This window comes from Podarcis filfolensis (assembly GCF_964270895.1).
Source record: "Podarcis filfolensis genome assembly, chromosome: 9".
Classification (NCBI taxonomy): domain Eukaryota; kingdom Metazoa; phylum Chordata; class Lepidosauria; order Squamata; family Lacertidae; genus Podarcis; species Podarcis filfolensis.
Genome location: NC_139610.1, coordinates 56,275,525 through 56,289,380, shown reverse-complemented (window position 1 = coordinate 56,289,380; position 13,856 = coordinate 56,275,525). Strand labels below are relative to the sequence as shown.

Genomic DNA, 13,856 nt, shown 5'->3' with positions numbered 1-13,856 from the left:
TGACAAAATTGAATTTATCACAGCGGTGATCTAAAAATATCAAATAACTAAAACTTACAAATGGTATCGAACTCTATGCTATTCAGTACTGATTGGGAAATAAAGCATGCAGGATACAGATGTAGACATGGACTTACAATGAAAAGCAATGTAAAATAAATGCTGCTGTATTTCATAGTGGGGGCCTTGATTTCTAAGCTCCTAACGTAATTGCTGACCAAATTAAGGCAGAATTCTGCTGGCCAGTCTTTATGATACTCACTGGTGTCCCAATTGGCTGTAAAATAACCTGTTACAGGAAAAGGGGTTTTGCAATTTATAATGCAACTTATATTAGGTGAATGACTTCCACCTAAAAAAGTAAGTGAATTGCTTTAAGGTGCCAGATCATTTCTAGCCGTTTCTGAGCAATTGCAGTGCCAATAGAAGACGGGTTCAGCTCTGCCAGCTGTAATATAAGCTGACCCACCCCAATAATTTTAGCAGCATGAGTCCTAGTCACATTGTGGGGATGAAATAGGAAGTTCTTTCAAGGTAGATTTCTCTTGTTGCTGTTCATTCTGCTCATGCAATGCAGAACGAAATGCAAAAGCTCCAAATTAATTGTGTCCACGCAGGCCAAATTCATACATTATCCATAAATGCCAGTTGAGCTGTTACAGTTCAGCTAATTTCAGCGCTACTTGGGTACCTTTCTAATAGAAGAGATTGTGTGAGTTGGGCCATCCAGCCTCCATGGCTATTGCCCGTTGTGAACAAATGGAACTTTCATGTTCAAAGGAAGCTTAGCTGAGTATGAGATTGCCAAACGGCAAGCAACATGGAATTGTTACCATCTTCATCCCCTGCTTGAAAACTGCCAGGTATCTGCCCGGCTGCTATTGGGGACAGAATGCTAGTGTAGTCATATCTGACTCTGATCCAACAAGACAGCTTTTTATAATTCAATTATTTATTTAATTGCGGCATTTGCATTCGAGTTCTCTGGGTGGCGTGCTTCAAATTGCTAACATTCTGTGTGTAAATACACACACACAGAAGCTTGCACGCACACAGCACAGATTAAGTGATAAAATTAAACAAAATACAAGTTTAAATCCTTTTAAAAAACCAAAACTCGACAGTCCAATTAAAAAGCCCTTATGGGGCCCCTAAAAAGCCACAAAGAATGGGTCAAAAAGACTTTGCCCGAAACTGATAAGAATGCAAAGGAGGTGCCAGGTGAGTGTCTCTGAGGAAGGCATCTCACAACTAGGATGCTATCACACCAAAAGGCTTCTCCTGTAGCCGCCTGCCATGTTTCGCTGGCAGGTGAGTCATTGTAAAATGGAAAGGCACCGATCCTGCCCTCCATAAATATGGGAAAGGGAAACAAACCATTTACAGTTGTTTCCTCTTGAAAACTCATGGTTTTGATTTGATTCCTGCTTCATGGGGACGGATTTTACCTCTTGATGCTGACTGCCTAAAGAAAAAGAAGTTTTAAAAGTATTTAGCATCAAGGGTGGTCTGCGATAGGTTTCACAAAGGAGGTGGTCAGCTTCAAACTAAATCTTCAAATCAGAAACATCAAGGGGTCAAATTGTTGGGTGTTTCCATAGTTTTTTTAACCACCTTTTTTGCATCCTGAAATAATGGATATATTGTGCAGTCAGATTGTGGTCACAATACTGAAAACCAGAGAAGCTGGATTTTGTAATGATTCAATTTACATACCAAGTGTGCACAGAGTGGGGGGTGTCCCCTTTTACATATCACATTTTCCCACTGAATCTTGTGGTTTTGAATCACATTCGGTATAAAAATGGAGAAAGCTTCATGTTGAGCCCAAAATTAGTGAATTCCTTGGGGAAAAAACAATTCCTCTGGTACTGTTTAGGAACAGTCATGAGACTTATTAAACATGTTTCACTCTAAAACCATGATGCATTGAACACTTTGCAAACCAAAATTGTTTATTATTAAAACTCTGTTTTATTATTATTAAAACTCTCAGTTTACAAGGCTTACAGTGGTTTTTGATATACAGTGGTACCTCGGGTTACAGACACTTCAGGTTACAGACGCTTCAGGTTATAGACTCCGCTAACCCAGAAATAGTAGCTCAGGTTAAGTACTTTGCTTCAGGATGAGAACAGAAATCGCGCAGTGGCGCCACTGCAGCAGCGGGAGACCCCATTAGCTAAAGTGGTGCTTCAGATTAAGAACAGTTAAAGGTTAAGTACGGACTTCCAGAACGAATTAAGTTCTTAACCGAAGGTACAACTGTACACACATACACATTCATTTCACAGAGTTTCGATAACATTCACAAATGTTAGCCACATGTCCAGTAATGAAATAGATTTGAAACAGAATTGGTGAGAGCATATAGCCCTCCAGTTTGTTAGCGGACTCCAATTCCCATCATCCCTGATCCATTGGCCTTGCTGGCTGAGGCTGATGGAAAACGGAGTGCAGCAGCACCAATACCGTTCCCCATGCATGCCATAAATACTTCTTTCCCTATCTGTTTTACATTGTGTAGCTTAATATTTATATTTCTTTCCCCATCCCCCTTTGTTCAACATCAGCGTACTTCACTTAGCAATTATTCATCTTCATAAGGAGCTGGTGAGGAACCTCTTAGAAGTGGTAGCAGATTTGAATGCTGATGATGTCCTCAATGTGAGAAACGACCTTTATCAGGTATGGAGACCATGGGGAGGACGATCCTCTGCTTTAGCATCTTTTGCTCTCACTGATGACTCTTCAAGAACCATGCAATGTATTGCAAAATTCGGAGAATGGCAAATTTCAATGGATGCACATGAATATCTGCCTGCACCTTGTTTTGGAAAGAGCGAATTGGGTCGATTCACCTTTAAACACATGCTGAATTCAGTTTCTCCTCCATCCCTACCTGTGGAATGCTTTGACAGACACTGCAGGGAGGCAATGCCATGTCAAATGATATGGGTGCCAAAGAGTCTAACGAAAGATGCCTCGCTATCTAATATCTCTGGCTGCTCAACTCATATGAACCAATCCAAGTTACCTTTTGTATTGTAAGACAGGGATGAGGAAAATATGTATTTTTGCCCCACCCAACGTGGGTGATGATCGGGGATTATCCTTGTTTTAAGTAAGACAAGGGCGTATTGAACATTGATCAGGTTAATCTGGGGAAATCCTTTTTTCCCCTATTTGTATTGCATTTGTTTGTTACATTTAAGTCAGCCTTTCTATAAAAAGATGCCCTGGGTGGCTTACAAGGTCCAATAAATAAGTAACACTACAATAAATATCAAAAGGAAAGTGTGTAAGAATTGGGTTAGGGCAAAAAAAAATTAATTAAAATTATCAACTATTTGGGTGGCACTCAACTAAGTTCTACTCAGAGTATACCCACTGAAATTAATGTTCATGAGTACGTTAGGTTCATTAATTGCAATAGATCTGCTGAGTAAAACTTACTTGAATACCAGCCAATGAAAGTAAGAAATGCAGATTAAAATGCAGAGCATATTGTTTTGTGGATGTTTTGCTTGGTACTGGGATTTTTCTTTTTGTAACAGATTCAGTTGCATGAATGGTGTTTATGATTATCACTGCCTTTGGGTGATTCCTATTTTCTTTTCTTTTTGCAGACTCCCTTGCACTTGGCTGTTATCACAAAGCAGGCAGGAGTGGTGAAGGACTTGCTTAGAGCTGGGGCAGATGTGAGCCTCTTGGACCGCTATGGCAATTCGGTCTTGCACCTAGCAGCGAAGCAAGGAGACGAGAAGGTGTTGAGTATGCTGCTTAGCCACAAAGAGACCTCTCTGATGAGAGACCTTCCTAACGGGGAAGGTAGGCAAATGACACAGAGCAATTTTGGCTATACATCTCTCAAACTCTGTAGGATCATGCAGAACATAGCATTTTATCAGTCACTTCTTCAGGACAGATGTCTGATTCAATCCCAGTGTTGTCAATCGACAGATGGGCTGTTGCATCAAAACACATGCAGATTTCTTCCAGATGCATGTTTTATATACTGTGTCATCAGCGTACATGGTGATTTTCCGAGTTTTGTACATAAACAGCAGCAGCAAACCAAAACTATAACAGGAAGTCAGGCTTCTGCCCTAAAGCAGCTTGCAACCTAAAGTCAACAGTGGAGAAGAGTAACTGCAGGAAGGGAGTGGCAGAATCTTTGTGTCAATCTCCCACACAAATAACCAGGCAGAAGCTGCAGAAAGCCACGTAACACTGCCTCTCAACTTATCTCCCCTGCCCCTATTACTTTTTGAAAGAGAAAGCATAAGGGTTTTTTCATTTTAAAAATGTTGCATTCATAGTCCTTGTTTCCAAAAAAAATGTTTATTTATTAAACTTAGAATTGTATAGTTGGAAGGGACCCCAAGAGACTAGTCCAGCCCCCAGCAATGCAGGAATCTCAGCTAAAGCATCAATGACAGATGGCCATCCAACCTGTGCTTTAAAACCTCCAAGGAAGGAGAGACCACAACATCCCGCGGGAGTCTGTTTCACTGTCGAACAGCTGTCAGAAAGTTTTTCCTGATGTTTAGACGGAATCTCCTTTCATGTAACTTGAAGCCATTGATTCGAGTCCTACCCACCAGAGCAGGAGAGAACAAGCTTGTTCTTTCTTCCATGTGACAACTCTTGAGATATTTGAAGATGGCTATCATATCTCCTCTCAGTCTCCTCTTTTCCAGGCTGAACATACCCAACTCCCTCAACCATTCCTCATAAGGCTTGGTTTCCAGACCCTTGATCATTGGTTGCCCTAGTCGCTTGTCACTCAAAGGTCTCCAAGTGACTGGGAGAAAAATATGCAATACTTAATACCGTAGGGGGAAAGCGGAGGGGGTGGAATTCTATAATATGTTAATGTTTCATATAACATCCATGGGGGGAAAACCAAGCTGTATAAATAATAGCGAACAGCATTAACAATACTCAAAGGATAAACAAAGCAATACTCTGACCCACTAATTTAGCAAATAAACAAAACCTCCGCTCCCCCATAAAACATGCCCAAAGCAGTTAAATCTGCAATAGAAAGCACAAAATAAGCAACAGAACCATATAAAAATTAACTAAGATCCATAAAAAGTAAAAATACAAGGCAGTTTGAAAACATAATTTAAATTAAATGTGCAGGTTGCAACACAGAGCACCAGAGAAATATGGTTCAAAAAGGTTTGCCTCTCCCCGCCAAGTACCATTCTGCCTGATATTGGGAGGGTGCTGTTTGTGTCACTGTTATCCACCATTCCCATTTACAGGTGTCATGGCGTTTCAGCTGAAACTTCAGTGTTTTCCAGTTTCTCACTAGGAATGTTCTTTTTATGGGTGTTTGGGGACATGGAAGCACTTGCAAATGGAGCTTAGCTCCAGCCACTTCCCCCAATGACACATGTAGTTTTTAAAACTTAATACCTACCTACATGTTAATAAACTTAAACATGGAGGAGGAGGGGGCTATCGAGGAGCTACTAGCCATGATGACTATGCTCAGCTGTCTCAGCTGGAGGCAGCAATGCTGCTGAACACCAGTTGCTGGAAATCACAGGAGGGGAGAATGCAAGAGTTCAAATCCTGCTCTTGGGTTTCTTACAGGCATCTGTCTAGCCACTGTGAGAATAGGATGCTGGACTAGATGGGCCATTGACCTGATCCAGTAGGCTCTTCTTAGGTTCCTAATATTTACTTATTTTTGCTGTCACTGTACAAAACAAGTTTTAAAAGGAAATGAAACCAGCTGCTATGGTAATCTCTCTTCCCCCCCTACTTTTCTGACATGCATCCCAAAACTGTAGGCCTTCTCCTTTCATGAATTACCGCTCCCAAATCATGAGAAGCCCAAACGCAGCCTCCCTTTATTGCCCACATTTAGCTTTTCTGCAGGTACTTTCCGGAGCTTGAGATCTCGTCGCACTATTCAGTTGCTGTACTGTGCTTCTTTATTGCAGGGCTGGCTGTTATTCACCTAGCCGTGATGGCAAATAGCGTGTCTTGTCTCCGGCTGCTCATTGCTGCTGGTGCTGATGTCAACGCCCAAGAACAGAAATCTGGCAGAACTGCCTTGCACCTGGCTGTCGAACAAGGAAATATATCCTTGGCAGGTTGCCTTCTGCTTGAGGTGAGCTTCATGGGGGCCAGAACCACTTTGTTTTCCTGGCCAATTTTCCTTGCTTCCTAGGTCAACATTGGCAATGTGCAGCCCACAGGTCATGCATGGGAGTGTCACAGAAGCATTTTCTGTCATCCCAAATGTTCACTGATGACTGCTCTCCCACCCCTGCACATTGAGCAATTTTAAAAAAACCAACGAGGTAACTCTGCTTTTTCGAATGAGATGAATGTAGTATAAATGCATAATTATTTTTAATTAAACAAAAAGTCTCTCTGACTTGTCTTTAAGTTCAAGGTGTGTAGACACGACCCACTGAAAGTTTTCCTTCCTCTGATCTTGGATACTTGCAGTGAACATATATCTTGCGGTACATATAGCTACTCAGAAAAGTCCCATTGAGTTCATCGGTACTTACTCCCTGGTAACTGGGAATAGGATTGCAGCTTTAAATGGATTTGACTGATGCACTCTAAAGCTATTATTAAGAGCCTGTGGCGGGGCTAAGAAGCCGAACCTTTAGAATACAATAAAGTTTTACAATCTAAAAATTGAGTTTTAGATTCTGTGGTGACCTTTCATTTGTTTACTTATTTTGTTAGCAGTTACTGACTTTCACTTTCATCTAGTAACACATGGAGAGCAATGTATATTCTGATGGGCCCTGGGTATTTTGCAATTTGATATCAATTTATATTTATACTGGCCTTTCACCAGTCAAAAACAGTAAAACCTGCATAAATGTGTGATCATATTTCACCAATAATTTAGTGTTGTATTAGATCTGGAATGGGTGTGTGCATGTATGTATGTATTTTATTTTTATTTTTGCAAAACATTCATTTTTACAGCTCACCATCCAAGGTATTTTTTGGGGCCATTCTGTTAAATATTTTTTTCCACATTATTTATCTTTCCTGCTTAATGTACATTTTTTTAAAATAAATGTGAGTAAACACTTAACTAAATATTTAATTATCAGAGTTCATCCGATCCTCTTTTTGTTCGCTTATTCGTTTACAAATGGCTTCATTTCGGCTCTGAATTCAGCACTCTTACGTATCATTCTCACACAAGTCCATATACAAAAGTAAATGTTCATCCCAGGTCATGAGGCCTTGGAGGCTCGCTCTTTCAAGCTGACCCAAAATTGTGTAGAGGCATCAAAGTATGGTCCCAGTGTGCATGTAAGTATCTAAACCAGCATTTATTTATTTCTCTTTTTTTTAAAGGGTGATGCATTTGTTGACAGCACTACATATGATGGAACGACTCCACTTCACATAGCAGCTGGAAGGGGGTCTACAAAAATGACAGCTCTTCTCAAAGCAGCAGGTAAGAAAATAACATTAAACTCTTCCAGATGCTTTAGTGCTGTGAAATAATTTTTCCCCAGACTCTCCTTGATTATCACCTTTTTCTCTTAATTTCCCAGCGGTATTCGCAAGTTACATTCAGTGAGTGTACTGTCTTTGTAAACAAATAGTAAAGCTATGCAGTTGCTGACATGCAGTGTAGAGTTTGTGTGCCTGTGTGCACTATACAAATGACCAAGTCACACTGTTTCACACAAACTTGCGTAGACAACATGCTCTTGTGTTCAGTGTACTGTTAGGCACTGTGGTCTAAACCACCGAGCCTCTTGGGCTTGCCGATCAGAAGGTCGGCGGTTCGATTCCCCACGATGGGGTGAGCTCCCATTGCTCTGTCCCAGCTCCTGCCAACCTAGCAGTTCGAAAGCACGCCAAGTGCAAGTAGATAAATAGGGAAGGTAAACGGAATTTCCGTGTACTCTGGCACTCATCATGGTGTCCTGTTGCACCAGAAGCAGTTTAGTCATGCTGGCCACATGACCTGGAAAGCTGTCTGTGGACAAACGCCGGCTCCCTCAGCCTGAAATCAAGATGGGTGCTGCAACCCCAGTTGCCTTTGACTGGACTTAACCATCCAGAGGTCCTTTACCTTTACCTTACCTTACCTTTACCTTAGCTTTTATTCTTATTCTTATTCTTATTCTTATTATTAAAACTTCTATACTGCCTTCATCCAAAGATTACAGGGCAGTTTACAATACTGTGTGCAGAATCCATACAATAACAACAAACAAAAGCAATACTCCCCCCAACACAATTTATAAGACCCTAGATTGTTTAATTAGCCAAAGGCCTGGGAGAAGAGGAATGTTTTTGCCCGATGCCTAAATATATGTAACAAAGGTGCCAGGTGAGTGTCACTGGGGAGAGCTTTCCACAGGTGGGGAGCCACCACAGAAAAAGCCCATTCTCGTGTTGCCACCCTCTGGACTTCTCGTATAATGTGTGAGTAAGACTTCTGTCCCCTATGCTGCTTTTCCATCACCAGTGTTGAAAGTAAGATTTAATGACTAGCTTTTGTGTGTGGAATGTGGTGGGAGTTGCCTCAGGTAGCAAAATGACCCCAGCCAAATCAGTAATTTTCCCTTCCCTCCCAAAAGTTGGACTGCAAACCGTTTTGTTCTCTGAGCAACTCCAGGCCATTGCACTGTAGCAAAGAGGCATCTCATCACCACAAGCATAATACAATATTAATAATTGGTGCATTTGAATGGATTTAGAAACTGTCATAAAGCACTTGAGCTCCCCCTTCTGGAAAAACATTTGTAGCAGCATTGAATAAGTTGCAGGAAAAGGCCCTAAGACATTGTTCTAATCATGTAACACTAAATTCTTAAAGAATGAGAAGTTTTTAAATAAGAGAGGGAAATGGTGAAGAAGAAAAATGAGAATCCTAAACAAAACAAAGACTTCTGTCCAAAAGCATGCATCTTTTTGATAGGCGTGAACCATGCAAAACGAACAAAAAGATTCATTTTTTACCCAGTCTAGCATTTTAAATCTATCATTCTTGGATAAAAGTAAAGTAGGCTTTATATATGGCAACCTTTGGTGAGCGACAGATCTTTCCCATTCTGCATATAGAAGCCAAGCAGACTAGCAGTAGAGTCTTACTTCAACATTGGTGATGCTTAGGCAGGTCAGATTAGGGGGGCTAGGGCAGGCAGTGTGGGGGCAGAGAGAAATGGCAGAGGGGATCAGGAAGAACAACCAGAGGCTGCTACTGCTGCCCGCAACACCACATCAAGCCGCCCAAGGCGGTCGCCTCATAATGTTAGGAATTCCTTTTGCATATTTACGTGACTGAATATTAGAGTAGAAGGGTCTACTGATGCGAAGGTGTTACGCTCTTTCACCATGGTGCTTTGCTTCACCTCACAGGCGCAGATCCCCACATTGAGAACTTTGAACCATTGTTTGAACAAGATGATGTGAAAGACAAAGATGGTGAAGATGAAGGGGTCATACCTGGAACAACACCTTTGGACATGGCAACTAGCTGGGAGGCAAGTGGTTAGGATGAAGGCATCTCAACAGCCAGTACATCTTTCATTTAAGGCCTGTTTGAAAATATGGACCAGGCCCTTTTTTCCAACCTTGTACGGGAATGTGGGGAGTGGGAAGAACTAGTCTTTAGTATTAAAAACTACAAGAATGCCCATATATATATATATTGCAGTTTGGGGTGACAATCAAAGATGCAGCAGTTGACTTGGTTGCAGCTGCAATTTGATTTGCATTTAAAAAATAATTCTCTTTTCTTTAAAGTATGGCTGAGCAGAAGCAGAAGGGCTTTTTTGTGACAGTACTCACCTGTACAGAGTACTGGCACCTCTTTCCTTTAAAAATGGAAGCAGTCACTTCCAATTTTTTCTTTGCAGTTATGCTGGAGGAGGTGGGGAAAGTGTGGGGGCCCAAGGCTCAGCTTCCTCCAGCACTAAAATACAGATATGCATTATGCTGCCAGCTGACCACTTGAAGACTATAAATGCCAGACTTGAAACTTAAATGTACAGGATGCAGCTGGATGCTTTCGCTTTGCGTTTGCACTAATTAGCTAACTGTTCTTCCTAACAGGTGTACGATATCTTGAATGGTAAACCCTCCAAATCAAAGATAGCTTCCGAAGATCTATTGACACAAGGTAAGGGTGTGTATAAGCAGTGGGGGGGGGGAGACGGGACTGGCTGATATTTCTTTCTTCTCCAGCTTAGCTTGATTGCTCAGTATTATTTTGCAGCAGGTTTGCTGTAGGGCACTTATTGTTCTTTGCTAAAAGCACACTTGAGATCTGAATTGTACAGTCTGACCTAGGAAGCAGCACTTTTTGCCTTCAGCCATCTCAAGGTTTCTTAAACAACACTGTCTATTCTCCCTGGAAACCTCTCTCAGAACAGCCATGTGATGCCTCCTCTCTCTCATCCATCAAATCCTTATAAAAATCCTTTCCTGTGCAGCCTTTGTCTTAGGCTGCAATTCTAAACGCACTTACCTGGGAGTAAGTGTACAGTATTTCACTCTTCACCACCTACATTTTATTTCTCAGCTGAAACAAAGACTACCAGAGCATCCTAACTATGGAAGCCAATGTAACCTACACTGACTTAAATTACCCCTAATTCATACTCTGTTTTGGAGGGAGCCTGATACATATACACACACTCCATTACCCAAGAAGCTTGGTTTCCCCTCCCCCAACTCCTTGTCATAATTTTAGTCAGTAAGCTCTTCAGGTCAGAGATGTTTCTCTTTTGCTGTCACTTTGTAAAGTTCCATATTTGATAGTGGATGTCCAATGCTTAACTGATAATCAGAGTAATCCATTTTAATAGACTAAAAAAGGTGATTCAATTAATTAGGCAGCAGTGTTTTCAACGACATTTATTAATACTACAAATACATATTTAAGAAGTGCATGTCATCTAAAAACAAAGCATTGTTTCTGTTTCAGGACTAATTTTTACCCACTTGAAAACTTTTATAATCTACACTTGCTCAACTCATTGCAATTCTATGCATGTTTACTTTAGAAGTAACTCGTGTCAATTGGGTTTAGGATTACAACCTAACATTTCTTTTGTCGTGCGACAGTCCTAGTTATATTGATGAAAGCATCTTTTTATAGCGCCTTTCCCAGTAAAAAAATGGTTTCATTTCAGGAGCTAAGAGATTTTGCACATCCAAACTCAGCTCCTTAGCTTTCGTCCCATCCAGTCCCTGGCAAGAGAAAGAGCTCCTTGGCAGCATTCCGGGCAAATTAATTTACTCCCCATATCTAGGCCAGGTAGTGGGCAAAGGGCACTAGATCACTGTGAACAGATGATGAATTTTAACGCACCTTGAAACTTTAAAAAAGCATTGTCCTATCGAAGTGTTATACTTGTGCTGTCTCTTAAAAAAAGACAGGTTATGATCAGCATATGGTCTCACTCTACCCACAGTGGGATATTATTGCTGTGTTTAGTTCATGGGTAGGCAAACTAAGGCCCAGGGGCCAAATCTGGCCCAATCACCTTCTAAATCCGGCCCACGGACAGTCTGGGAATCGGCGTGTTTTTACATGAGTAGAATGTGTCCTTTTGTTTAAAATGCATCTCTGGGTTATTTGTGGGGCATAAGAATTCATTTTTTTCCTTCAAAATATAGTCTAGCCCCCCACATGGTCTGAGAGACAGTGTAGCAGCCCCCTGCTGAAAAGGTTTGCTGACCCATGGTTTAGTTGAAACAGAGTAGCATGCCTAGAAGGAAAAAGGAGGCTCACATCCAGCTTTCAAATTTGCACTGGAGACTTTGGGATGGCCAAGTTCATGCTCAGTTCTGGCTGTGGTCAACAGTGGGTTTTTACATGCTTGTGTATTTAAAACGAGCATTTGCTTCCGCTTGAGAAGCAAGGTTTGAAGTATAGCTAGTGGAGAGTAAATACACATTTGGTTTTGTTTTTCACCTTCTTCCAGGAAACATGAAAGAGCTGAAGGAGGATGTCAAGTTACAGCTTTACAAGTTACTTGAAGTGCCTGATCTGAACAAAAACTGGTCCATGCTGGCGCAGAAGCTTGGCCTAGGGATACTTAACAATGCCTTCCGGTTGAGCCCCTCTCCATCAAAAACCCTGCTTGATAATTATGAGGTAACTTGAATAATGGGCCTAATGGGCCAGCCCAATGGCCCATTTAGCCTTGCCTTGCATCCTGTCTTTAATGTCTATAAGCACCTACCTAGTAAGATCCCTCAATAATTCCTTGTCACAACGACCCTGAGGGTTCCTGTGCCTATGGTGATGTTTCTATTGATTATAGAACAGGAGACAGCCTATCATTTGCACATGGCAAATTAGGCCTGCAAATGCACAAGTTCTGTGCATTTATTGGTGTGCATATTGGGCTTGGACTGGGGAATTTGGGACCTTTAGGCCCTGTTGATCATTTCCAACCATATGATGTTAAGAATACCCCTTTGCAGGAGCATGTATGACCCTTTTTAGGCTGCTGCATTATTTAGAAACTCACTATAAGGTGAGAGATTCTCTCAGTGTTAATCGCAGAAAAAGTTTGTGTAGTCGTGCCATGCACATGGCAAGACGCAATCATATAGGTCTTTCATTTGTAAATTAAACAATGCTCTCCAACTATTACATATTTTATTCTGCTACGTGGCTGCATGTTTATAAGAATTCTAGGGATATCTCATGTTTGTTTCTGGGCCCAATTGAAGTGGTTCACGTTAAAGAGTTTACTACAGGCTCCCTTGGGTCAGACTGGCAGAGAAAGGCCCCTTGTTAGTTCCAGCACCCTCAGGAGCTGCGGGGTGGCAGCCCCTAAAGCTAGGCTGTGGAATGTTACTGGCACCATCATTGTAGTTTTGTCACATGCTAATGGTGCACCTTGACTTTGACACCTGAAATATATCTATTTTAGGACCCACCTATTCTTTTGATGGTGAATTATTTTAACTGATTTTAATATCTTTTTACATTGTTGTAACCTACCCCAGGACCTTATTATTACCACCTGCCTAATAATAACAATAATAATATACTCACCTTCAGTCAATAAGTGTTGATATTTCTGTTCTTTGAAGGAAAACCAAAGCCAACTGTCAGGTTACCTGCTGCTAAGTTTTTTGTAGATCTGCACTTGCATAGAAAGCTAATGATCCTCTTTTAATTGGGTGGAAAGCCTGCCTCGGTTTGTTTACCTTTATTTTAATATCTATGCAGGTTTCTGGTGGCACCGTAAGGGAGCTGGTTGATGCCTTGATAGAAATGGATTGTACAGAGGCTGCAGAAATAATTCAGAACTCATTATCCATCTCATCGAGCCAGTCCAGCAAAGAGCAGGCAAAGGATGCAAGACCGCCATTATGCGAATCGCCTTCCCCTCCCATGATAGCACAACCAGGTAAACTGCTCTATGCCAATCAATGCTCCTGCAATAAAACAAACATTTTGCAGCTGCACCCCACCCCACCCCCGTGGCAGAGATGGTAATAAGGACAGAACAATGAGGTGTCTAGATTATTTGATTTGCATGTGACAAACCTAGATTCAAATCCTTTCGCAGCTGCAGAGCCCACTGGGTGAGGTTAGGAATTCCCTAACCCTTGTAGGTTTTTCTTAGCCTAAAACACTGCTGTGAAGTTCCTGGAGAAAAGGGCAAGACACACATATCCATTCAACTGCAGAACTAGTCAGCTCCTGAGTTGATGCGTCTCAAAGAGTATTCAGACTAGGTATCCTTGACAAATTTCCATAAATTTCTGTGCAAACTTACTTGATGCACACTTCCAGACTAACGTTGTTGATCAGAACATATATTTATCCCTTTATGTTTCACACTAGTCTGAGCCCACAACTGTACTGC

At 41.4% G+C, this 13,856-nt stretch overlaps 1 protein-coding gene across 1 annotated transcript in view; it reads left to right on the top strand.

Annotated features, from left to right (window-relative positions):
- NFKB1 (nuclear factor kappa B subunit 1) overlaps positions 1-13,856 on the top strand; it is a 68,655-nt gene that overhangs the window by 52,759 nt on the left and 2,040 nt on the right. Inside the window, exons 16-23 of the mRNA XM_083571126.1 lie at positions 2,574-2,688; positions 3,630-3,831; positions 5,964-6,133; positions 7,357-7,459; positions 9,379-9,503; positions 10,075-10,141; positions 11,952-12,124; positions 13,214-13,394. Of these exons, the coding sequence (XP_083427252.1) occupies positions 2,574-2,688; positions 3,630-3,831; positions 5,964-6,133; positions 7,357-7,459; positions 9,379-9,503; positions 10,075-10,141; positions 11,952-12,124; positions 13,214-13,394 (1,136 nt within the window). The remainder of the gene's footprint in view (positions 1-2,573; positions 2,689-3,629; positions 3,832-5,963; positions 6,134-7,356; positions 7,460-9,378; positions 9,504-10,074; positions 10,142-11,951; positions 12,125-13,213; positions 13,395-13,856) is intronic.